Genomic DNA, 27,511 nt, shown 5'->3' on the forward strand with positions numbered 1-27,511 from the left:
GGCAAGGACTTTTAAAAGCCACTTTAAAGGAGCTCAAATTAAATGGGAAGTGAAGGGGTGGGGGCTTATTTCAAACCATAAAGTGTCTTGGTCAAGTCTGCAGAAATATTTATGTAATGTTTCAAACGTAACAGATGAATTATTTATCTTCAATTAGTTTTTTAATTCAGGAAAACTATTTTGAGACACTTAATTGTAAATCTGTTTTATTTCTGTCTAAAATCTCCAATACAGCCTTTGCAAAAAAAGTACATTGCAAGCCAGAGCAAACGTTAAAAAAATCTTTGGGATTACTTTTGCACTGGTTGAAACTGAAAGATTAAAGACCATTAAAAGCAAAAATTCATTTTGTTTTTGTGATGTCATGACTTCACAACTCCAATCATGATAATTGACTCCCGATTCCATCAGATATCATCCATTAGCTGAGTTGCGTTAGTTGAGTGAGATAAATAAACATTTCACTCCACAAAAAGTTCCGATTAAACAACATCAGGTTAGGTAGCCTGTTCCAGGCTCTCGGTCAGTGGAGATGATCGAAAAAGCGGGCGGGCGACGAGCAGAGTTTGGTAGAGGAGTAAAGCCCTCTCTTTTTCTCTCCCTGGTCCCGCTCGTCGCTGATCCCCTTCGTCGCCCGCCCGCTTTTTCGATCATCCCCACTGACGGAGAGCCTGGAACAGGCTACAAGTTAGGTGATAACACCAATATGGATGAAAACTTAAGAACAATGTTAGCCTTTTAACTCCCGTAATGTCATGATCTGACTACCCAAGTGAAACAGCACGCATAATACAAAGTAGCTTGCGAATTCGTTCTTCAGTTTCGCGCTAGTCCGCTGGTTTCGCTCGCCAAGTTTTTTTCTGTCCTCGCTGGGAGCCTGCTCGGAGGCTAAATACAAGGGCACCGCACAGATTGCGTGACCTCATCATATGCTGGTTGTGTGACGTAAGCCATATCCTCTCATCACTTTCTTGCCGTTTATCAACAGCTCCCTCGATGGCGATCTCCTATCAAGAATGTCTCTCATATGCTCATCCCTTGGTCTCCAGGAGTCGTTACGGAAGTGACCGCTGACCACCCCTCCGTATCTTGGATAGAGTTTCTTCAAGTAGGCCGCGCCCCGACGTATTTGTTCCGAAACGTCATCTTTGTCATCTTTGAAAGTTTCAGACACTTCTTCTATGACTTCAAAAGCCTGCGTTTTTGCTAGGGTTTGTAAGCGACCATTCCATAGTTTCACCGCCTCTTGTGCCTCAATCTCGTCAAATTCGATCTCTCCCTGAAGTTTAGGGTCGACTTGCGCGAGGATTCTGCTCAGCGTGACACACACTGTCACGATCACGGTCAGTGATATCAACATCACCCATGATATTATGACTGAAATGCTTTTAGCTTGAGCGAACTTCTCCTCAATCTTTTCTTTGGAGCTTGAATCATCGACGTTTTTAAGTGCGGCCTCAATCGGACCGAGGATTAAACACACGTAGAAATCTCCCTCCATAAAAGCGAAAACGAGCCAAATACACGGTGGAAGAAGAGATAGATAAACACTTTTACTCGATTTCCACCACACAAGGTTCCGCTTTCTGGATTGAAGACGGCAGCAGCCAGTGACGAGAGTCCAAAATGACTCTGATATCAGCATGGAAAGACAGAACAGGATGACGGCAGGACCACAAATGAACAGGCTGCCGTAAAGGACGTGGTAATGTCGAGGGCAGTCAAACACCAGTTGCTGTAGGAATGCCTTGAAGCCATACAGAGTAAGTGTTATGATGCTCGTCTTTACAGGGATTTCTGCACTGTGAATTATTTCAGTATACGGCTGGAAAACCTGAAACAAGGAACGAGTCATGACCGTCTTGTCCATTGCTTGGTTTTCACGTGTAGCTATGTGTAAGGACATGTCTAATCATAAACCACCGAACTCTGGGAGTTAGTTGTGTGACACTGCGTGACAGTAAGGAGCAAGTACGTGCCTGATAAAAATGTTCGGTGTGTAGCCCGGCGTGTTAAAAATTGATAAAAAAGGAAAGGAATTAAATGGTTGTCACTGGCTAAAAATATGGTTATCGGACGTTTCGGCCACTACTGTTGCCTTCTTCAGCAAAAGATGGAAAATGCAAATGTTAAACGGCGTCCTGCTAGAATATGTACACATCTATTACATATTCTAGCAGGACGCCGTTTAACATTTGCATTTTCCATCTTTTGCTGAAGAAGGCAACAGTAGTGACCGAAACGTCCGATAACCATATTTTTAGCCAGTGACAACCATTTAATTCCTTTCCTTTTTTATCAATTTTTAACGTGCCTGGTAGCCTGAACGATGTTTTGTTTTCGGATATATGACCCATATATAGAGTGATAAAATTCTCGTTTTGTCACAGAGCGTTACGCACGATGAATGAATTGTTTAAAAAGATTGGCTTGCCGAGTCAGTCAAATTTATCCATACATTTATAGATTTACGTGTGTGTATTTCGTATGGAAAGTTATTGAAGATATCGGTGACGTCACTTAATGTTATTTATGTTCCAACAAGACAAAGGCTTCCTTTGTTTCATTGTCTGGAAACTTGAATAACACAAAAACAGTGTTTGTGAAGTAACATTCCCCTATTTACGAGAGCTAATCAATCGGATCATCCTCTTACTAAAGAAGAAGAACAAGAACAAGAACAAGAACAAGAACAAGAACAAGAACAAGAACAAGAACAAGAACAAGAACAAGAACAAGAACAAGAACAAGAACAAGAACAAGAACAAGAACAAGAACAACAAGAACAACAAGAACAACAAGAACAACAAGAAGAAGGAGAACAAGAAGAAGAACAAGAAGAAGAGAAAGAGGAAGAAGAAGAAGAAGAACAAGAACAAGAACAAGAACAAGAACAAGAACAACAAGAACAACAAGAACAACAAGAACAACAAGAAGAAGGAGAACAAGAAGAAGAACAAGAAGAAGAGAAAGAGGAAGAAGAAGAAGAAGAACAAGAACAAGAACAAGAACAAGAACAAGAACAAGAACAAGAACAAGAACAAGAACAAGAACAAGAACAAGAAGAACAAGAACAAGAACAAGAAGAAGAAGAAGAACATCAGTAACAAAGTAGCTGGTGTACTTTTCGCGGGAAACGCTCATGAATTTATGAAGCCCCGTCCACACTATACGCCGGAGAAATTTGAAAATTCAGTTTTATTTCTACTGTTAGGCCTTCCGTCCACACTAATCCGTCACGAAAACAGAGCTTTTCGAAAACGCTGTCCAAGAAGGAGGAATCTGAAAACGCTGGCTCTGCGTTTTGGTGTGGACGGAAAACATTTTGAAAACGGAGCTTTACGAAAACGTCGACGTCACGGTAATCATATGATTTCCCTGCCCAAGTTGTCCTCAGACACAAATCCAAAGTGACTGGTGATTGGCGCGTTTTCACATTTCTCCGGCGTAGTGTGGGCGGGAAACATTTCATGCGTTTTCAGAGCGAAACCTCAAATTCCTCCAGAGTACTGTGGGTGGGCGGCGCCTGAATTAGCTAGTGTATTTTTCGCGGGAAACGCTCTAGAGTTCCACGACTAAGAATATTGTCAGGACCCTATTTCTCTGCATTAGAAGACTGGACTGCAATTTCAATTGGCCTTAAATTTAGTTCACGTGGACATATGGCTGACAACGTTCATGCATAATTCATCGGGTTCATGGTTGATGCAACTTTGAAGTTATTTCAGACAGCAACATTCCTCATTCACGAAACTCATTTCATTTTCTTTGACTCACATTTACAAGTAATATCCGTCAGTACTCTCTTCGTAAATAAGGTTAAATATATCCACCGCTGTGGCAGTTCCAACAATAAAATTAAACATATAATGTATTAGCACTTTGAGACATAAAAATATCAATATACCTAAACTGCTGCAAATGTTTTAAATATAAGGGACTCACAATGTGACAACAAATGAATTTTCAAACTAAAGTCAGTCTTTTCATACGAGATTATCCAATTCATGATCACGCATATTTCACGTCAACTCATTTTTGACCTCTCCAAAAAGCAAACGTCGGATTGTCGTAGGCCTCTCTCGGCGTAATCGGATACTCTTCGGGACGGCTGAGGTTTACCGAAGTTGGCGCTAACATTTCCTGACCTCTCATTGGTGGTTTATTTACGCTGAAAAGCTTTGAGGCCGGTACGTCAAACACGTCGGCATACTTTGACGGTAACTTGGCTAGGTTTGTAAGCCTCACAGAGTTGTCATCGAACGAATCCTCTCGACTTGTCGCCAGTTCTTGCTCTAAGTTAACGAGCTTTAACGGAGGTGGCTCGTTGTTCTTTCGGGAACCAGTTAGAGACTTGTTGACAGTTACCAGACGGACTGAATTCGTAGTTGCTGTTGCTGTTGCTGTTTCAAGGGACACGCTGCTGTCACGGTGTTCACTCTGTTTTGTTTCAACCACGTATTTCCTCTTCCTTTTCAAGCTCGGGAATTTTTCGATGAGAGATTCGCGTACCTAAGAGTAACAGAAAAACAAAATTATTATTGTTTTGTTTTGGTTTGCACTGGTCAAACTGTAACAAATCACCAAGCTGAGCCACAAACCCGGGGAGGGGAAATTCCCATATAAAAATGAAGGGGCACTCTTCGGAAATTTTGGAAAGAACCCCTAAGAGATAGCAAGATCTTATTTCGTGGGCGTGGCTTGAAATTTTCACCCCTAAGAGGAACCAATTCTGAGACAAAATTAAAAGTCAGTTGATTTTCAAATATCTCCTGTCAAATTTTTTCCTGCTCAGTACCCTAAAAGGAAGCTCAATTGCTCCTGCTTTGGCTCTAAGAGGTACTAAAACCGCTTTTTTAACCCCTAATATCCCCGTTTTTTTCATACCAGAGTCCTCCAGGGGCTAAAAGCCAAAGGTACAAAGGCAGAAAAGTTTTGCTTCGAGCTTTTGTTTTGTTGTGATTGGTCAGATGAGTTGAAAGGTCTTTTTCCGAACCTTGTGGCCCCAAATGTCAGATTGTCCATAAATTCCGCCCAGAGTTCAGTGTTGCATGAAGAGACTAGGAATAGTGATACTTCAGCTGCATATGATAGAAATATTTCGTTTCAGACGCCAGAATTTCCGTTTCTGGTTACCCCATGCCAACATCTAGTCAGTGTCTATTGTTTAACTGGGGTGGAGGGAAGCATAATGAAAGAAACGACTCTTGTCTATTGATGACAATATACTGAGGATAGTGTTCAAGGGCTTTGACGAATCGAAATCCTATTCATAGTTTATCCTCTAACAAGAGCTTAGTTGTAAGATGTCCCACACTTTCGGGGCTCATCCTGGCTTCATAGCATGAAACAAGTAACTTCCCTCGGGATGGAATGCTATTTCATCGCAAGCTGCGTGATCTCAGCATTCTGTCAGGTTCACCAAACAAATGGAGGGACGAGCTATTTATACAGAGATATTTCTTACCGAGTCGTTTATCCAACAGTGTGCGAAGAAGATAAAAACTCCCTACGAAGAAAAAGAGCAAATTTTTAAGGTTACCCTGCAGGTACGTTTACTAATAAAAATGTTTTGACATTGAAACAAAATAAGTTTTAAACAATCTAAATCTTAGGGAGGCGAAAAGCCTTACGACTACTCACCAGATTTTTCATAGATGGTTCTGTCGGAGATAACTTGATCGAGGGGGTCATGATAAGAAATTTGCTTTTCTGTTTGTAAGAGTTATTCAGTGGCCGAGGGCAAAAGAGTAGAAAATACTTTGCAGCCAGGTACATGTATTTTTTCAATCGGTACTCTAACTTCTTTAACTTAAGCGACCACTTTTGAATCAGCCTGGTTATATCAATGCAATGTTGGAAAATCAGTCAGATCAGTGAGAGTAACTTATTTTCTTTTTACCGACGTTAAGCCACCACACAACTTTACTCTTTGCCACTTTCAGAGTTTTGATGCCATATTGGTTACTAGAAGCCACAATGAAAGAAACAGGGAATTTTTGTTAACATGAGCTATTATTAAATGCTATTTTGAATCCTTCAGTGCTTTGGGAAAAAGGAATCGCAAGGTTAACAGTCTTTTACGCTCGGTGTCAAGGAAATTTGAAAAAAATACCTGCAACGAGTTGGCGATGGCGAAGATATAGTGGAAAAAGATGGTATTCTTGTCGACCGCCATAAACCCGAACACCCAAGTGAGGCCAAGCAACGGAAGTAACACAACCGTCACCTTCATACTGCGCCTGCGCGTGAGACAGAGAAAAGATAAATATAAATCGGACGGACGGACGAACAGATATCATAAGCAAAATTAACCGCGTCCAACGCATTTTTTTTACGATAACTGCAAAAACTCTCGCGAGCTCATTGGCCAATTCTCATTGTCAATAAGCGGACAGACACACAAATTTCTAATTTATGCGATACGTCAACGAGCGAGAGCGGACAATTTGACAATTTGTTATTGTAAAAAACAACTTTTTTTATTGACGTTAAGCCACCACACAGCTTTACTTTTTGTCACTTTCATGAGTTTTTATACCAAATTGGTTACTAGAAGCCACGATCCAGTGACAACAATAAAAAACGTGTTCAAAAACGTCGTTTTAGTTTTTACCTCGTGTTTGATTTCCTGCTAGAGTTTTCACCTCCTGCTTTCACCATGGTCTTCTTTAATAAAACATAGATAACACTGACAAGAATGAAACAATTGATCTGGAAGAAAATATACAGAAAGATATTTGAATAGAACAACACAACCGAAGGAGATTAACAATTAAGACAAAGTCTAGAGAAAGAACTCAGTTAAGATATTTTTAAAATATAGTTTCATTTCTTTTAATTAGTCAGTAATGAGTACTTGTGATTAATAATTATCGATAATAAGAATTGTAAGACATTTGTAACCGTTGAAAATTCACTGAAATCCTCCTAATATTAACCTTTTAAGAAATTGAAACATTTACTAACCGCTATAACTGCTAACACTGGTGCAGCAAAGACCCAAATTAGTTTGCCAGACAACCAACAGCTGAGAAAAAAATAACAAGACAATTATCATCTTAAACAACTACACGTGAATTTAAATGCTTTGTACCATTGTGCCTGCTCTGTTAAACTAACAAAATGCAACGGCTAGTCAAAGAAAACAACTACCACTTTAATTCAACTGCCTTTACTCTGAATTAAAGACTGATCTGTAGAATCAGAATCATTTATTACATGTCATGAGGTCCATATTCGTGGAAGGAAATTCCAGTAGAAGCTGACACAAGAAGGACAGGACCCCCTAATGAAAGAAAAACATTGCAAACAATAAGAGAGATATCATCTTATTGGTTAGCAGAGTGGAAAATATGTGGAATAAAATATAACTAGTCTTAAAACAAATCGAAATACATTGAAATATATATATTCTTTTAATCACTGGAATGTTTTAAAAATTTGAAACAGTTCAGATATTTGTTTCTCCAAATTATGTCCAGTTGGAAACTGGCATTTTCCCTTGTTTCCCTGATTGTCTTTAAAAGCGAGTACTGGAAACTATATATGGCACAAGTCCGTCTGAACGTTTCCCACTTGTTCCTCGGTGATTTTCCATCTTGGTAGTTATTGGTTTGAAATTTCGAAACTCGTTGCGAGAAACTAATTACTGAAACATAACGAGACACACATTTCTTTTAAAAAATTTCGGACGCATTATGTCGTACAAATTTTGGACAAAAATTTCGGACAATTTGCTGAAACATAGCTAACGTAAATTTACGCCTACAAAACACGTTTTTGACTGAGACAACAACTCTGAAAACTCTTCTACCCTCTGCACCCTCAAGGTTTACAAATACACCGTCGGGAAAATAACAAAAACACTATGAAGTCGTTACAAATCTCAAGTAGTGTCTCAACTATAGTTCGCTCCATAAAGGAAACTAGCGGCTTTGGAGCTATTTTAAAGATTTATACTGTACTGTAAATACTTCCGACGCTTAAAAAGTGATCGACTGTGTTATTTTCGGACACTCTTTTACCCCGAAATTAAAATCGCCGAAATTTTTTGCAAGTAAAATATATCCTTTTATTTTAAATAAATAAATAACACTCTACAATAGAAAATCGGACACTCTTTTACCCCGAAATTAAAATCGCCGAAATTTTTTGCAAGTAAAATATATCCTTTTATTTTAAATAAGTAAATAACACTCTACAATAGAAAATCACTTGCAGAAGGAGTTGTTAAAAATCTTACCCCATCCCAGTACGTAGAACACCCTGCTGTACTTTTTGTTGCTAAACACTCGTACAATCTTGTTATAAATGTGGATTCCCTCGGCCAACATCCAACAGAATGAAGCACTTAGGAAGTAATGGGTTGCTATGGAAACTATCCGGCAAGCAAGCTGAGACAAAATGGCAGAAAAATGTGTTATCCGTGGAACTCTCCCAATTTCGAGTTAGAACTGAACTTACACAGATTGCCAGTTATGAGAATCTTGGCCTTATGTGACACATCACTGAGAAGACTGGAACAGGTACAGTTCTGAGAATTTGGTCCTTCACCAAGACATTATTTCCTAGATTGTGATTTGTCGGTTTGACAGTGCATCATTACCGGGGGGGACCTCTTAGGGTGGTCAGCCTTGAAAGGTCCACAGAGAGAGCTTTTGCGTTACCGTTTAGGGTATTGCTTTAGAATTGGTACTTCTTAAGGATGAAAAAATTTCAAGCCATGCCCAGAAAGCAGGATCTTGGTACCTCTTAGGGATTGTTTTCAAAACATCCGACGAGCATGTCAGTCCTTTTTTATATGGGGTCTTCCTGGTATCATTATTGTAAGGCAAAATTGGATTTTAACCACCAATGGAAATCTCAAAGAGCTTTCTTGAAAGTTGAAATAGGTTATTAAAACCCTTTGCAGTTGGCGTTATTATAAATTTGGTCTCAGTTTCCTGCTTGTTAATTCGTTTATGTTGCATAAATGGGCATTATACATAATAGCACCGACTAGTTTAACGCAGATACGTTGAAATTGTTTCGGTTAAAAACCACCCGAAGGAATTATACATACCACATTAACAGAAATGATAAAGGTTCCGATGACAAAGCAAATTTGTGATAAGCAGATCGCCAGAACCAGATTGATATGAAGACAGTATGTCTCTCGACGAGCTTTCTTTTCGCGTGGTTTTCTCCTAACGAATAAAAAAAAAATAAATTTAAAAATGCAAACATGGGGTACATCACTGTTGCATATAGCAATTACGTGTAAACAATTTCGCACGTTCTATTCCAAACACTTAATCTTACTTCAGACAAATTAAACATAGCTAACGTAAGTTTACGCCTACAAAATACGTTTTAGACTGAAATAACGTCTGTGAAAATGATAGTTTTACTGCACCCTTGAGGTTTATAGATACACCGACGTGAAAATAAGAAAAATTATTTCAAGCCGTTACGTATCACGAGGAGTGTCTCAGCTAGAGTTCACTCCATCAAAAAAAAAAAGAAAAAAAAAACTAGCGGCTTCGGAACTATTTCAAGGTTTATACTGAAACGTAAATATTTCGACCGCTTTTAAAAAACTTTCGGACGATTTTATTTTCGTACGCTTTTCTGTCCGAAATTACAATCGTCCGAAATGTTTTTCTAGTAATGTAATACGCTTCTGTATCATTTTCAAAGTGCCTTACATTGCAAATGAGAATCCCAGCACTGAAAGGATGCAAAAGAAAATGGAAACACAGCAGCCAACCAGGGAAATGTACTTGAGTGTTTCCTTGTGAGTATCACCCAGCTCGTCCTGGAAATAAATCATTACGGCAGCCATGAGTTGGCGGAAAAAACGGAGAAGCAATAACTATGAAACATAGAATGAGGCGTTGTACGAGCTCGGGGTTGTGGGGGGCGGGGGGTACTCCTTATAATGGCCTATACGAGGAGCATCCCCTCGAAAAGTGGTACCTTTAACAGGTCTCAGGTATATAAAAGGGCAGGGATTTCACAAGTTGAGGTATAAGAAAGGGTAGGGAGTTCTGTAATTTTTAATATTAAAAGGGTCTTTAATCAGAATATTTCGAACAGAAGCGCCTTATGGCTGTATCATTTAATTTATTGAACACTACATGAAAACGACAAGAAGATTTCCCTTTTTGGGGAATTTTTTCATATTTACTGGCCGGTTATGAAAGCATGTAAACGGGGTACCTTTTTTCTATTAAAGGTATGCGAAAGGGGTACTTTTTTCTGTCAAAATGGTATATGAAGGGGTAAGGGGTTGAACCTCGAGGCAGAGCCTCCCCATATAAAACTTTGTAGAGTACCCCACCCCCCAGATGTAAGAGTGTTTCTCACGTAAATGCCGTGAACATCCATTATGAGGCCATAGCTTGTGAGATGATAGCAATGGCAGATGGTGTATCGCTCTGTAGATTGGTTCTTATGACATCCTACATTAGACCAGTGCTTTGAAGGATCTCTTGGGAAGTACGATCTGTTGAAAAAGAAGTTTAGGGTGACCTGTGCGAATGTCATACGTAAATCCAAGGACTGTTCAGGCGCCGTCCACATTACACCGGAGGAATTTGAACGCAGCTTTATAACTACGGTTAGGCCTACCCTCCACACTGATCCGCCACGAAAACGGAGCTTTTCGAAAACGCTCTTCAAACCGGAGGAATTTGAAAACGCCGGCTTTTCGTTTTCGTGTGGACAGAAAACATTTTGAAAACGGAGCTGTTCGATAACGCTGGTGTCACGATAACCATGTGATTTCCCTGACCAAGTTTTTCTCAAATGCAAATCCAAAATGACTGCTGGCTATTGTTCGTTTTCAACTTCCTCCAGAGTAGTGTGGACGGAAAACATTTGATGCGTTTACAGAATGAAACCTCCGTTTACAAATTCCTCCGGCTTAGTGTGGATATGATGGGGCCTCAGTCTCCCTTTGAATCGTCACACAGCGCTGTTGTTTTTAACTTTCCGTAACAATCTAAATACCTGTGGTTAACAGTTACCATTTCCGAGCAAAAAGAGTATTTTTTGCGATAAAATAAAAATAAAAAATTCCGTTAGTCCTCAGTTATATATCGTCCATGTAAAGTTTAAAACGCGGACTTGTTGTTGTTAATACTCACGTCAGTTCCCAATCATTTCAACTCTAAAAGCTTATACTTACAGGGCTGTTTCATTCAAAAAGCTGCATTGAGGTTCATAAGAATCTTTCTGCAAGGGAAGCAAACTAGAAATTGGCTACTTCATATAGAGCACTGTTAGCCGGGGGTCACAGCTTAAAGACCATAAAACACGAAACCAAACTAGGGCTTTGCTTCCCATGACAATTCTTCGGGATCAACTCTACATCATGCTGGACACGAATTGTCTATAACATTCAAAGAGCTTGTGAAACTTAGTAATTGGTTAAATTTTTGGCTCTTTGGGTGTAACATTTAGGAGAAATTGGCTTTCAGAAACTGCAAAACATCTGGTTGGCAAAAACGCTAAAGAGCTCATACTTACGTTGTAAAATTTTGAGTTCTTTGCACAAAAAATATTGAATACATCGGGCTCAAATTCCTTGGGACAGTAAATTGTGCTGTGCCCTTTCCATATTCAAAACCAATTTTTTTGTAGCTCCATCAGAAACTGTATCGCTTATGCTAACAAGGCAAACAAGATTGTAAACAAAGATTCTTCTGTAAGACGCGCCCGCATACAGGCAGTCATGGTAGTTGCATTCTACAAGATTACGTACTACTACCAAGATTCCTTGCAGGTGCGTCTCGTAGAGAGAAACTGGTATTATCAAAAAGAAGTCGCTGCCAAGCGGACAACTTCATGGTGACTGCGACAAATTCGAAAAATCCTGGAAATGGCTGATACTACTTTAAGTCTTTCCTTGTTTTCAACTAAATTCAATAATTTAATGATAATCCGTTTCAGCAACAGTGGTTGTTTATCTTATTTTACCTTTAAATGTTCGAATCGTAAAATGACTGGTTCCTTTAGGTTGGCGAGATGCTTCGGCTCCACATTCGTCACCATGACGGTGACAATAATCGAATTTAAGTTGCTGCTTTTTGATGTGAAAAGAGAAAAGAGAATGTTTAATAGTAATATTGTACTTAGCTTTCCTGAAATTTATCTAAGGACGTTGAGGATGGAAGGGTGTTTAGTACCATCTATTATACGGTGAGACGAAATTAGTAAGACCTGGAATTGCTAAGATAAGGCGCCACAACAGCGTACGCAGTTACATACAGCACTCTGCAGAGTGTCGAGTCTTCTTGACAGTTTACTCCAAATATGACAAACTAACTTATATTGTTAGATACCTGTTATGTAAAACACTGAATCACACGGTAACCACCTTAGGCTATTACCTTTTGGGGGAGCAGGGTTGGCGCTGTGGCGAGAGCGCTCGCCTCTCACCAATGTAACCCGGCGTCGATTTCGACCCGCGTGTCAGTTTGTTGCATTGTTGGTACCCGGTTTTTCCCCTCCACAAAAAACTAACGTCTTCAAATTCCAATTCGACCAGGATAGAGGACCCGCGTTATTCCTCTTTAAATATTATAAATATTTATTTATTTACCTTCCTTCACTTTTATTGTTAGGTAAAACGTTCGTCATTCCTTTAAGAAAGGCAATAGACATTCCCACGGTATCTGAGATGGAAGAAAAAAATGTCCTTGATTCCACGGCTAAAAGTCAAAACCAGGACGTAAAACAAGAATTGATGAACAAGGTAACTTTTACTTCAGCTTACCGTTGTCATTTCTGTCTCTCACAGTTGAACTCGGTAGTTTTACGTGGTTGGATGTCACAGTTGGAGTTGTCACACCTTGAAAGTTCTGTCTGCTCTGAGCGTTTAGTTGCATATCTGTGAAATAGATAACGACCCGTCTCAAAAACTGTTTCATCAGGCTGGCTACAACGTAACATGAAACCCATAGCTTTCACCAACCAAAGTTGGAGGTGTTCAGGACAAGCCGCTCGTTCGTCGTGTAGTTGCACATGTCTGTCTGGATACGGGACACTAATGCGGCGAAATAATCAGCTTCCCTTTCCGTCAAACTTAGATCGCCTCCGCAGAACTAACAGCCTTATTTTGATGATTCAAAATTATTAGTTCCTAAAAAAGCTGTTTTTCTGCGTTGTTCTTTGGGATTACTTGAGACCACGCAGTCGTAAAGACAAAAGAGTACACCTTAATTACGTGCGAATTAAAATGCTGAATTGAGCGAAATTCTTAATTGCTCACATTTAACGAAGTTAAGATAAAAATGAAATCTGTTACCTAAATTGTCCGTCGATATGAACATGCTTAGCTCGTCGTTTGCTTCCTCGTCCAGTGACTGTAATATTGCAGGAACCACATCTTCCAATACTACAGGGATAACGGCAACTGGAGATGTTCCCTGTTATGTGAGGCGAAATGATTTTGGCTCAGTATTACATTCAGGCTCGTTGTCCATTGCAATTTCAATTTAAAAGATATTAGCCACAAGATTTTTGATTCGGCATTTTGTTTTTAAAAGGACACGAAACGCTGAAGCAAACCAATAATTGTGTCAGATGACAGTGCTTTCACAGTGCTTGCCTGGCCACTGATCAGCTGATGTAAGAGGAGCTATGTATTGTTAAACTGAAAGCTAAGTGCAGCGAGACAAAAGTAGGGTGTGAGTTTTAACTTAGCGAATCAGTTAGGATTTCACACAAGATGCGATCGAAGTTGAATGGAAAGGTGGGAAGCTTACCTCGGTCTCCTCGAGTTGTTTCCATGGCAACCTGTTGTCTTTGTTCATCATGGAACTTACGACCTCACTGACACCCTAGTGGACAGTACACAAGAAATCAGCATTGTCATTCATCAAATTGTCATGGAAACCCTCTGTCCCCAACTGAATAACACAAAAACCGAATATTATGATATGTTAGGCTCCGCCCACACTGCGTCAAAGGAATTCGTAAACGGAGGTTTCACTCTGAAAACGCATCAAATGTTTTCCGTCCACGCTACGCCGGAGAAATTTGAAAACACAGCAATCACCGGTCATTTTGGATTTGTGTTCGAGGAAAACCCTGGCAGGGAAATCACGTTATTATAGTGAGGTCAATGTTTCCGAAAAACTCCTTTTTCAAAACGTGTTCCGTCCACGTTAAAACGCAAAGCCGGCGTTTTCAACTTTCCCGGGTTTGAAGAACGTTTTCGAAAAGCTCCGTTTTCGTGACGGATCAGTGTGGACGGTAGGCCTAACCGTAGAAATAAAGCTGCTTTCCTCCGGCGTGGTGTGGACGAGGCCGAAATGCATTAGAACACTTGCTTCAACTGATCGCTCTCGTACCGTTATTAGCTCTCCGGCTTCTTTTTTACTGGTGTTGAAATTCTGAATCTTTTCCCTCACATTTTGAAGCACATCTACTGTCTGGGTCAGTTCCTCGCTGCTCATTTTCTTCAAACCATTCACTTCATCTGCAATGTGTTTGGTTGCTTTAATCACAGTGGCGACATCCGCAGCTTGCTGCGGAAACAAAGCAAGTGAGCGAGCGAGTTAGTGAGTGACCCAGTGGCTGGAATGGTGGGTTTTGGGTGATTGTGGGAAAACAAGAAAACTCCTTCACCAAGTTTGACGACAATAGAGTTATGAAGATTAAAAACTACTAAGCAAGAGAGATCAAGTGACATCAACAGTATTTAAAAGACTGTGGAATGGATGCTGTTATTTAAATCATTAAATTTTTTATATAGCCATCAAGTCTTACCGCTATTCTTTGCTTTCCTTCTGTGAGGGTCACTTTCAGTGGCTTTTTCTCTGCAAAAAAGAGAGAAAAACTAAAGATGGAAAAGCAGTTATATCTATTAGTATACCCCCCCAAAATAATTAGGATAAATACTTTACTTTACTTTCATCGAGGCTACTATGGATGGAATGCTAGTCCATCAATTTAGTCTAAAGTTTTCCATAATAATGGTTTCACTAGTCTGAAGTTATTTTAGTCAGTCTTACCCTCGCAAATAAAATCAGCTTTGTTGAAAGAATATCCGTTGGCGCATGTGCAGTGAAAGTCACCGGGCGTGTTTTTGCAACTGATGCAAAGCATGCTTACACTCTGCTGACACTCGTCGACGTCTTCACAAGATCTGCCATCAGCTGCTAGCTGGTACCCTTCATAACACGAGCAATAGTAGCTGCCATCTGTATTGTAGCACATGTGATCACAAAGCTCGCTATTTTCGCACTCGTTCACGTCTTCGCAATTTGTTTCCGAGCAATTTTCGTGACATGACTCGCCAACGTTACAGCTGAAGCTATCGTTGCAATTCTGTTCATCAAACGCGATCCGGTACCCATTTCTACAAGCACAATTATGACTGCCTGGCGTGTTGACACATACTTGGGAACACTCACCATTATCGTGCAAACATTCGTCTACATCAGTACAGTTTCTGCCATCAGCTGAAAGTTCGTAACCAAGGAAACACGAGCAGTTGTAACTACCTTCATAATTGTTGCACACTTGTTGGCAGTCATGTTGATCGAGTTGACACTCGTCTATGTCCGCACAAGAAGTTTCGTCTTGTTGAAGCTGAAAGCCATCTAAACAAGAACAGTTGAACATTCCAGGCATGTTCACGCAAAGATGTTGGCAGCCCGATTGGCCAGTTTGGCACTCATCTATGTCCTCGCACGTCCTGCCATCATTTGTCAGCTGAAAACCGGGTTCACACGAGCATTTGAAACTTCCTGGAACGTTTAAACAAGAGAACTCGCAACCTCCGATATTTGACGAGCATTCGTTGACATCTTGACAGTGTGTCCCGTCGGCTGAGAGAGTGTAACCCGAAAAGCAACCACAACGGTAGCTACCCGGCGTGTTCACACACACATGTTGACAAGGGTTCTGAGACTGACACTCATCGTTGTCGACGCAAGTGGGTCCGTGCGCTGACCAACCTCGGTTACACTTGCAGTAATAGCTACCCACACTGTTCACACAGACGTGGTCGCATCCGCCATTGTTGATGGTGCATTCGTCGAGGTCGGTGCATGACTTCTTGTCGTTTTTCAGTTTATGCCCGCTCAAACAAGAACACTGGAAATCACCATCCTTGTTGATACACGTGTGTTGACAGTCATGCGAACCTAGCTTACATTCATCGATGTCGTCGCAAGATTGACTGCTGCGGTTGAACGAGTAACCGCCGACGCAGGTACATTGGTGACACTGACAATTACTCTTTGTGTCGTTGCAAAATAAACTGCAGGTACCGTTAGTGATAGCACATGTGTTATTGTTGTTATCGCAAGAAGGGAGGCTCGGCAATGTCTGGCCACATGCACAGGTGTAGTCCGTGCTCTGCTGTCTTGGTGGTGATTGGCACATTGATCTCTGCTCGTCCGTACAAGAGTGTAGAGCTTATGCGACATAAAAAATAATCATGATTACACTTTCAAAACAGTTTACAACACAACAGACCACAGGAAAAAGGAAACCCTCCAGTCCCCGGATTAAATAATCGACAGAAATTTCATCCGAAATCGACAATAATTACCGCGAAAGTAACACTGATTAACCTGATTTTTTTTCCGTACGTCGTACGTGAGTTTGGCTTGGGTTTGGACCTCCCTCAAGAGAGGACCAAAACTCAATCAGGGAATGTTGAAAATATCCCCAGACCGGAGAACTTCAGAACTTCACAAGCAAAAACAATTCGAGTTTCATTTTTTTTAAGGAGGAGTATGTGCCGTGCGTTTAGGCTAAACCTCTCAAGATGCACCGTACGATGAACGTGCTCACCAAATTCTTGAACTCCAAACTGATACCGTTAACCACCACTTATAAGCCCTGGGATTATTCAACTTCGTAAGGGCTTTTAGAAGGGATGATTATAAACGGAGGGGCTTATATCCGAGAATGCTTACCGGAATGAAAAAACCGTTTCAAGCGAGCTATAGCTGTGTTGATCGAAATAGGTTTTTCATTTACTGTTTTTTTTTTTAATTTAAGGTGATTCCTTAGTATTGCATTGCGCATCCCTACTGCGCACGATTTTCGCGTCATTAGCGCGCGCACGTGAGCGCGTGCGCGTACAAGACGTAAGAGATTTCCCTCAAACTAAGCTCGATAGCAAAATAAATGCTCCTTTTCTCTTAAACGAGCACGGTGACCCCCGATTTTTTTCAGGTATTTGCTAAGAACAGTTTAATAGAGAACATATTTGAAGGCGAGAAAAAGTTTGATAGTAGAACATGATTTGTTTTTGGGAAAATAGTTCCGTACTTGGTGTATTTTGGCCAAGGCGAGCACTTCAAGCTAACCACGGAACTGTCCGAAAAAGTGCAATATTCCCACAACCAGGCAATCAAAAACGGCTTAAATGAAGCAATACTGCTTATGTGAATAAAAGAAGCTTTACTTTCAAGATAAAATTTTGTGCCTTTCAAGTAACCAAGACTTAATTTCTGTATGAAGGTGATTCGAATTTTCAACGCGCAACCAGTAAAAATGCCCCATTTCGGTTTACAGGTAGATGGGCCTTAAACCGGGGGAGGCTTATAATTTTTACTTAAATTCTGGAATAGACCCCTTTCAGTTAATTCCCAATCTGGAGGACAAAACAGTAAGGTTGTTTTGCATTTGAAAGGTCTGTTTCTCTCAGGGGAGAGAAAAACCATTGTTGTGTCGTCCAGATTGGGAATTACTGAAATGGGTCTATTAAAAGTTTATCTGGAGAGTTCTCCTTTTGCGAGAATCACACATGGTTGAAACCGGCCCGCACGATATAAAGACTTGGTGAGGCCCTAGAAGTGTCAAACACATATTGTCATATTTCTAACACCAATACCACCAATCTACAGATTAGGGTAATTTAATAGCAAGGTTAGACTCGATTACCAGCCGCTGTTTGGGAAAGGAGCCCGCGGACGAATGTAGACCGGAACCGAGAAAGCGACGGAAATTGAGCTTTAAAATCACAAAAGATCGTGAAAATGATAGAGAAGTAAGCCAGATTGGCGGCTGAGTTTCTAATAGAACACGGCGGTTGCCTCACGAAAGATATACATAGTGTAATCTATTGTAGACATGTTAAGTAATGTCTTTAATGGTGTTGAAAATTACCTTCACAGGTAGTCTCATATCTTAGGTCGTCAAAGGTGATGTAGCCCCAGTTTCCCACACTCTGATCCACTAGTTTGACCCGTGCAATTCTTCCAACCCAGTTTTGAAGATCAACCTTTGTTCTTTGCATCTGTGATTTACAATTTCCACTTCTCAAAACAACAGCACTTCCATTAACCAAGATTTCCATGCGAACTTTGTGATTGTCAAGGCAACCCCCTGGAACCACAGAAAAAGAAACGTTTTTTAATATAAATGGTGTGTAGACTGTCTAGTTTTTCCATGAGAAGATCGATCCAGTGCTTACATGCATGTTTACATACTCATAGTCGATAATTTGGCTAAAACGAGATACTCAGAGGATGCTTTCAATTCGACTTGAGAGGAATATCCTGGGAAAGTTTCCAGAAAATTCAAGAATTGTTGAATTTTCCGAAATTTGAATCATTCATCCGAAAATTCCGGCACCTCCAGGAGCAAAGTCAAATGAACCGGAAACTTTTGGTGAGAAATTGTCTCGCGAGCTGAGGTTGTTGCCATTGACTTCCATTAGGTCTGATAAAGATATTCCATGAAGGTTTTACCACCTGACTGGTCTGATAAATTGCGTTTATAAACGTTTTATTAGATGTAGAAATAGCATCAACTCGGAGAAAATCAACTCGGAGAAAATCCGAGTTCCAGATGGGATTTGAATCCACGACCTTCCGTGCTCTAACCTCTGATCAACAGGAGACTCGTTTTGCTGCTTAATTTTTGTGTATGGTTGGTGTGGCCACCTAACAGAACTTCTTACCACCAATCAAAAACGACAACGTTGCACTTCTGATGACAAAGGGTGGTGACGTCATAGTTCCCGTTGCTTGCACACCAAGGGAGACACTTTGCCTTTGACACGGCGTGGTTACATTTCTATGAGAGTCAATCAGCCAGTTTCCTTGGTGACCAGTATTCGAAGACGCTCCAAATATGGGCTGATGAGCGAACGCACTGCCTTGTTTGAACCAATCGTCAGCGCCGTGTTCGAAGTTAAATATCGGGCATTCTAGAGGGTTTAAACAATGGAGAAAATAGAACATGGTTTATTTTGGTGCTGGTGTTCTAGTCAGGCATGATGTAGTCTCAGTGTTATCAGTTAAATTTTTGGTAATTTTTATTCTTGGTAATGATGTTAGATACATCGAAACGTCAAATTACGTTACTCCTCATATTTCTTGTTAAATGCTTTAACAAGCAACTGACCATTCAATTTTTCAGCTATCAGTTTAAACTTCAGCCTTTTTCTTAGCAATCAGTATATTGTGCAGGTCTTGGATCTTAGCTTTCGCTTAAAAAGCGCATCATTTCTTAGTGGACGGTTAAAAGTTTGTCTAATTCTTAGATATGTATAAATCCCATTCGAAACCTCCAGTAGCTTTCGACCCCGCAGAATTATATGAAACCTAGTTCTCATATCCGGCCGATCTATCTGCGACGTAGTCGCCGGTTGTAACTGACAACGTTCGGCGATCTGTCCCAGTGGGTCCCCGGCGCATCTGCGATGGATCGCCGACGTACTCAAATTTGCGCGAAATGCAAATCGAATTGCGCATGTTTGAACCATTTTACCCGTAAATGTGGATCGAAATGTCTTACTGGAGTACGTTGCGTCCGCAGATGATGTTCACACAAAATATTTTCATCGCCGACAACCGCCGACAACCGCCGGCTTGCCTGCGAAGTTAAACTCAGCTCAACTTCACGGGCAAGCCGGCGGTCAATGCCTGGGACAGATTATGATTCGGCGATAAATGTTCACATATGCCGTAACGGTGTCCCAGGCCGTGCCGGTGGCTATGTCCCAGGTATGTAGGCGGCATATGAGAACCAGGCTTTATTCCACTAAGGAATATCCTTAGGAGTCAAAATCTTATTCGGATCCCTCTCGAAATTTTGGCTCTCAGCACTGAAACACAACCGATGAGTATAGAGTTTCACATCCATGTTGTTTGTGTTGTCCGGACTAGAACAAGATGATCTATCATTCAGATTGAGTTTCGTCGATTTGCCATTCAGATCCAAATTCAAATCGACGGAGTTCCAATTTCACTGTAACCGGTTTAAACAATTCATCAAAAAGGGATTCGAAAGTTAAGTTTATTTTTCTGTCACAAGTTACGTTTGTCGTATTTACCTTTCTTCATGAATACTGTAGATCTAGAAGTACAAACCGTGTGGAACTCACTTCCTGCCGAAGTGATAGACCAACCCTACATGTAATTGCACCTTTGTGATACGCTTCTACCGGATATCAGCCGCGTTTGACCGAACTAAAGCTTCGTCATTTGGCGAGACTCCGATAAGCCATGGTGAGACGAAACAAACTTGATATATTGTCGAGTCGATCGTATTTAGATGGCGCGATCAAATATTTACCCTACACAGATTCGGTCAAAAATGTGGCCATTTCAGATTCGGTCAAAAATGTGGCCATTTCAGGTCAGTGGGGCGTTTAGAGCCAGTCTCGTCTCTTTTTTTCTTTTTTATCTCAACAGTGATTTAGTTACATTTATTTCCTATTTTCTTTTCTCTTTTACATCTGCGGTAATGGGTAAATCCCTTTACAGATTGCACGTAGGCATTTGGCAATTTTATCTGATGACTGCTGCACACTGGTTGTGTAGTACGAGACTAAATAATAATAAAAAGCCAAGTCAAATCTCAATACAGTTGAACAGTTCGTCATCCAATATAGATGTAGGCATAGATGTAAATAGCAGGAACTTCCAGTTTCACTGAGTACTACCATAAGGAACCTTGGCGGCTAACTCGAATCAATTATTCCTTGTTAACTTGGCTCGAGTGGACAGAGGGAACTAAGGAAAATTCCACTTCTCTCTAATTGAAGTTTATAGCTAGAACATGGTTTTTGAGAACAAACTTACAGAAGTGATGAGTTTTTTCAAAATTTCATTATTTTCAGCTGCAACTCCTGCGATTTTATTAAACGAGTCTGCTATATTCATTTATTTTTTTAAATAAAATTAGCTTTAAATTTTAAGGATGCCAATCGAACTAACGCTCTTGTATAATGACTTCCGAGTTAAATTTTTGTTTCTCGAAATGAAGCTTGCAAAATCAAAGAAAGCAAGGATAGTTAGATAAATTCTGTTGTGACAATGTTGAGCTTAACACTATATCAATTTACGATTAATTGACGCCTTGAAAATGTTCGACAGCTACATCTCCAAGTTTTTGATTGGAGAACGAATAATATGAGATTTGTTGACTTAAAAACCCCTAGAATTGTCTTATCATCGTCATTAATTAACAGGTCATTAATTTCAAAATGGTTGCGAAATCAAATGATCTCTGTTTGAATAGGATCTTGCAAGTTCTACCAGAGAAAAGTTCAAGTAAAGGTCAGAAAATTCATGAGCACTTACAACACTTGTTTTACAATAGAATGCACGTCTTGTGGTGATAAAAGGGACGTTCTCCATACAATGCTTAGGACATTACAGAACTCACATATCACCCTCTTATTCACTCACTTTTAGACGGATCATCGCTTAAAGCACCGGCAGCACAAATGTTTTGGAGCAACAGAATGCCATAAAGCACAAAACTGGAGAAAAAGATTGAACACATCTTAAACGCCATACTTCGGGCTTCGGTGCCGTGTGTGAGACCCTTTGATTAAACTGGGAAGAGATTATGTCCAATAAACAGGATGACACATTTCATCTGATTTTAATGTTGATTTTCCAGTGTCATATGTCACTCATTAAGAAGTCTTTAGCTTGTTTTCTAGGCATTGTTTACAGTGCTCTTGAATAGGTTTTCACGTCAATTGAGGCGTTCCGGAAAGACGCCAATTTTCATTCAAATTCAAGAGGTTTAATTAATTTTGGCGACACACAGTTTCACGGCATTGAAGTTATTGTCCGCGATTTTTGTTATGCCACACGAGGGAGGTAGATAACGTAAGTATTTACTATTCAAATGTCGAGAAAAACAGCCAAGCAAAAGTATGAAAACAGACCAGCTTTTTAAACATTTCTGGGTAGGAATCACTCAATGTCTTAGAGACGGAAATACCTGTTGTATATTATAAAAGCAAAATATTAGCAGATGTAGATCTTAACAATTGAACGAATTCGAAAAGGACCTCAAGGTAATTTAAAAATAGCAAAGCCGGCGACAATTTTTCAACAAAATATGCTCGACTAATTTTCGAAGATGTTAATTGTGCAATTTACGAACTTGGCTCCAGACAACAGGCAGAAGTGTCTTTTAACATCTTGGGACTACATCGATCGCGATTTCGTTTTTGTTAGTTTTTTGGATACCATTTTTTTTAAATTCACATTTTTCTTTCCATTAAAGTCATTTCAACAGAATTTAATGAATAATTGCAAAACGTCAACATATCGGTTTTCTCTTGGTCAAATGAACATAAAATAAACTAATTTAAAATTTGAACAATATTGTCGATAAAATCTGTGTACAAGCAAAGCTAAACGTTGTAAAATTACGGAGATAACTGACACTCGGCTTCTATACAAAATTGGGAACGAGTTGAAGGAAGAAATCTAAGGAAATCTTCTAGAAACCTGAATAGGATTTTAATGATAACTGCTTTTTGATTATACAAACAATCATCATTGATCTTTTTTCCAAAATTATTTTAAAATGTCTATGGAACATTCTCGAAGAAGTTATCAATAAAAATGTTCAAAATAATAATGCTTTGTTTACAAAACATGCTTTGTACGTAGACTAATTACTCATGAAAGGTCGGATTTCATTCAAATAGGGATGCCTTTTTTTACTTTTCAATATTAATACATCAGTTTTATGAAAGTAGCCTACTTAGATCTTTTAGCTCTGTTATATTTCATAGAACTAAGCTTACCTTCTCTGCAAAAACAACTAATGGCTAACTTAGTATTTTTTTGACCAATTTAACTTCACAATTGATTCATGGTTTTGCGTGTATCATTAAGTACTTAATGACTGGCCCCAAGGGAAACAGTGAGTTTTGTCTCCCCGGGACCTTCAATGCTCCCCGAAGCGAAGCCGAGGGTAACATTGAGGTCGAGGGGAAACAAAACTCTCTGTTTGCCGTGGGACCAATCATCTACAATTGAGCTGGGAGATATAACAAAACACTTAAAAGTGTTTGGTCATATCTCCCAGCTCAAATGTAGGAAAAACTGAAAAAAAATTATTTGCTTGACGTCGGCTGGCTCTCAAATTTGCCGCGGTTTCAAGGTGCACGGCCTGATCACGTGCGAATCTAAAGTTCAAGTTGTTGTTTCCTTAGGGAGTTAGTGCGTTTTTTCGCCCTTAGGAGTTAGTGAGTTTTGACCCACGACACGTGACACGTTCTCCTCCAATCGGAAAACGTATTTCAGTTGCGGAGGTATAACAATGAGGTTTGATGCACGCAGGAAGTTTCGAGAGCACGAGAGAAGCGTAACTGTTACCCGACGCGCAGCCGAGAGCGACCCTAGCTTCTTGAGTGCTCTCCAAATTTCCAAAGTTCATCCTTATTCGATGATACACAGCTAAGAGAATGAAGATTAATTTTTGCCTTGACGGGAAATAAACTTTGAAACGGCGACAGTAACGGTCACGAGAACATCGCTAAACGAATGGTTTATTTAGTAGAACAATGGCACGTGCGTTATAAACTTTGTACATTTCTTTGCCGTCTTCTGTAAAGCAACAACGGAAAACGACTAAGCCAATCATGTAGTGGGTTGATGCAAATTCAATTAATTTTCGACATTCAAATGAAGACCTCTCTAAGTTAAGTTAAATTACTTTAGTACTGTTCCGTAAGAGGCATTTCATAATTTTGGTAAGAGGTCAAGTTGTCAAGAGTTCCTAAAAGTTCCTAAAACAGCAGAAAGAAGAAAATTTGACATGTTGGGCAACCACAAAAAGATTTCTGGGAACTTTAATTTTCAAAAATGTCAAGGGTTGGAAAGATTCATTCTATATGCATTTTGACCCTCCCCACCCCTGTGCAATGTTGACAAAACACTTTCATCTAACCCAAGTTTTCATTTTACCATTTCCCAACATTGAAAGAGGGAATGCGGGGTGCTGACACTTATTCTCTAGGTATTACGGTAATGATTTCATGTTTCTGCGCATATTCCAACACAGTTTGTCCATGGTTGTAGTGGCTGCAAGTCTTTCGTTTGCTCTCCTTTTCCAATTATCTAATTGTCTCTACTTGTGAATAAAACACGTCGTTTTCTCCCCAAGTGATATATTATTTTTGTGCACACTGGCATCGTTTTTTCAGCCTTGTACGTCGACGATCGGGCAAATGCAGGATTCATGGAATATAAAATGTCAAACATTTCCACCAGAATAAACAAGGCGAGTTCGAAAAAAACGGAAGATGATATCCTTCAAATGACTGCAAATTTCAAACAGCAGTCTTGAAACTAAATTAGCATGGAAAGTAACAAACATTACCGACCCCAAAATCTTCCCGGTTTAGCGGGTGACTTGCTTGCAAAAAAATCTTTTGGTTCTGAGCTATCTGGCGTCAAGTGGCGTTTTTTATGGAGTATTAAAATACTCCATACATTTGACTAGAATTTTATAAGAGAACGTGTACACAACTTACGAGTCCGCGTCACTTTGCGGACAAAATTTTAGACTAATGTATGGAAAATTAATAAGCGACTAGACACTTTTTCTAGCATAGCTACATCCCTTATTTATTTTGTTAATGGAGTCTCTTGTCTAGTGCAGGGTATCTAAATTTTGCCATTCAAAAATTGCTCAGAATTCGACTTTCAAGAAAATTATTTGCCATCAGATTCCTATACAAACACTGTAATTTCTGACACGTGTTTCCTCTCCGTCAAGATCGCGTCCAAAATTTGAGATAAGGTCTACGTAGCTGGTACCTGCCCAAAGTTGGCACACGTGGTAATAAGACATGGAAAATTATTTTGAAAGTTATGAAATCAGACATTTTTGAAGTAATTCTAGAGGTGCTAGAGGTTTACGACATTTCTTAATTGTAGCTTTGGTACTCGCTGAAACGGTCAATCGGCCACACAACAACAACAAAATCGACGGTTTTCTTAAATTCGCGTAATTATTAAGTTATCTATAAATTAATTATTAATTGTTCGCTGAACGGTATTTGTGCCAAAATTAAATGTTTTTTCAGTTTGTTTTAAGTCCTAACCTAGCCGTAAGATGTTGCAAGATGTTGCATGGTGCAGATGGCCATGCAAGAGTGTGCAACTTACTTGTACAACACTGTTGCGTGCTCTTAGTGTTCCCGCGCATGCGCTTGATCGCTGTAGATAAAAACATGCCATTAATTCCCTGTGCTATCTGTGTCGGAGATATCAAGGTTTGGGTTAAAAACAGGACCTTTAATTTGCTTTGAAAATAAACGTAGTTAAAAGCTTGCCGAAGACAAAAGCATCCTTCTTTTGTCGCAAAACGACTTCTTGCTATACCTTTAGGATAGCGGCACAATTTATCAAACGTTTATCTGTTATCGTGCGAGACGGGCCAAATGAAAATTTCTTAATCCTATTCAAGGTCAATACCAATTTAGAAATCAGACGGCAGGGCATGAAACGCGCCTAATAACACTGTGGGTCTCCGTTTATAACTTCCTGAAACAAAACGGTTTACCGCTTCTAATAAAACATGTAATGAAATAACGAAATGTGGTCTCCGGGCTTAGTGAACTGTACGTAATAATGACATGAATTACATATATACTTGTAGATGAACCTTGGTTTTACATGTCCTTATTCTGATCATGATAAACGTAAATTTTGTCTGAAATATTCGTAATTTTGTGAAAGTAGAGTTAATGGGAAGTTTTGGCTTGGACCCTCCTGTGCAGATCATAACAAAGAATTGTCCTAAAAAAAAATAAATGCAGAGTTTGAATACGTACGAATTTTAGCCCCTGAGAAAAGTGAACGACCTGTTCTTTACAAGGAATTCGAGTTAGTGCAAAATTTGGTCTTAATGAGGTACAAGTGATCTGTCAGTACAAAGGAGGGATACAATCATACTGTGATCTCCTTTGTTATAGAAGTAATGTTAGTTTATGTGAATTTTGGTCTCTCTCAGACCAGCGTAGCAAGCGATCATTTTTTTTTTAACAGGACCTCACGGAGAGGCCCTACTGTAAAACAAAATCAACAAACGAAGCAATAATAACATGGTGTCAGAAGAAACTGCAAATTGAAGTGTGGAGAAGTACTCACCTAAATAACATAACACCAGGTCTTGTGTCATCTGTGAAAACAAAATCTGTGTTACTTTCTCTAGAGGATTAAATTGCAAGCACCTGAGCAGTGTGTCATCTTAAAAAGATATTGCGATTGCAAGTATGAAGGTAAATTGTGTCTGATAAAAACGTACGCTGTTAAATTCTAGAATCGGAATTTTGGGCCCACAAAATCATGCCTACATTTAATGGATTGGAATAGTGGTTGCCATTAAAGGAAGCCTTCTTCTTTTTTGCGCTACTGAAGGTGTTGAAAGTTCTAAAATCCTAACGAATAGTCAGGATTTAAAGCCGTTAGACTCGGCGTACCGACACAGCGTTCTCTTATTCGTTCCATGGAAACTAATATTGTTGTATAACTGTATGAGGTATGATTTGTATACCGCCAGAACTTTCCCGACAATTTACTAATGATCTAAAATGTCTTATAAAATACTGTTTGACGTATATGTAAAATTATCCTGCACAACGAGCGTTGCACAGACATATGTTTGATGTCAAATCTTAGTTCGACCGTTTGGAATTCTGACTATAAAACAACAAAAAGTCTCAAACAAACAATACCTACCGAAATTGCGAGAAATCCAAGAAAAAATGATATCATGTTGGCAGTACAAGCCACAAAAATGCTGAAATGATCCCAAGCTTTCTAGTTCCGTGCAGTGGTTTAGTTTGAGGCAAGTTTCCAAATTAATTTTAACTCATTTGCTTTTCCGCTTGGTCCAGACTTCAAGCCATTCACTGAAAAGTAATCAGGAAAATGCATATGCAAATTTCACCGTTGATAGCAGTACAGGTTGGCAGGGATTCCGAATATTACCCAATATTACCGGTGTTTTAATTGTGGCGTTCTGTGTTTTTTTTTCGCCGACGAAACAGATATATATCGTAAAGAGGTACTCGTATTGAAACTGAGGTGCCATCATAGAGTACTTAAATGTTAGTTCGCTTGCCTTTTAAGTGTTTCGTCGACAAGAAAGTCATATGGCGTTTCTTTAAAGTGCAGATATTATGGATAAGTAGCACTTTTGCTGATTAAATTGTCTATCAACAAACAAAACAACACCAGAGAAGAAGCTCTTCTTCGTTGACTGCTCTCGGTCTAAATCTGCTCTT

The 27,511-nt window shown here is 39.6% G+C and overlaps 2 protein-coding genes across 2 annotated transcripts; both read right to left on the minus strand.

Moving 5' to 3' along the window:
* Nucleotides 1–189: 189 nt before the first annotated feature.
* Nucleotides 190–2,229, minus strand: LOC110056038 (uncharacterized). The gene has a single exon (XM_020762474.2). The coding sequence runs from the start codon at nucleotides 1,904–1,906 to the stop codon at nucleotides 926–928; it is 981 nt and encodes a 326-aa protein (XP_020618133.2). The 5' UTR covers nucleotides 1,907–2,229; the 3' UTR covers nucleotides 190–925.
* A 1,508-nt stretch (nucleotides 2,230–3,737) lies between these two features.
* LOC110056095 (uncharacterized) lies at nucleotides 3,738–27,139 on the minus strand. The gene is made up of 23 exons (XM_089291806.1): nucleotides 26,964–27,139; nucleotides 26,373–26,403; nucleotides 18,917–19,165; nucleotides 18,121–18,339; nucleotides 15,006–16,415; nucleotides 14,761–14,810; nucleotides 14,343–14,519; nucleotides 13,755–13,829; nucleotides 13,295–13,415; nucleotides 12,764–12,877; nucleotides 12,590–12,662; nucleotides 11,965–12,070; nucleotides 11,174–11,220; nucleotides 10,351–10,489; nucleotides 9,690–9,799; nucleotides 9,065–9,188; nucleotides 8,246–8,396; nucleotides 7,222–7,288; nucleotides 6,970–7,030; nucleotides 6,617–6,714; nucleotides 6,116–6,242; nucleotides 5,468–5,509; nucleotides 3,738–4,512 (listed from the first exon to the last, which is right to left on the minus strand). Exons 1-23 carry the CDS (start codon nucleotides 26,997–26,999, stop codon nucleotides 4,033–4,035), a joined length of 4,107 nt encoding a protein of 1,368 aa, XP_089147932.1. The 5' UTR covers nucleotides 27,000–27,139; the 3' UTR covers nucleotides 3,738–4,032.
* Between the last annotated feature and the right edge of the window lie 372 nt (nucleotides 27,140–27,511).

Source organism: Orbicella faveolata, unplaced genomic scaffold (genome assembly GCF_042242905.1).
Source record: "Orbicella faveolata isolate gen_17 unplaced genomic scaffold, um_ofav_v1 contig_24, whole genome shotgun sequence".
Classification (NCBI taxonomy): Eukaryota; Metazoa; Cnidaria; class Anthozoa; order Scleractinia; family Merulinidae; genus Orbicella; species Orbicella faveolata.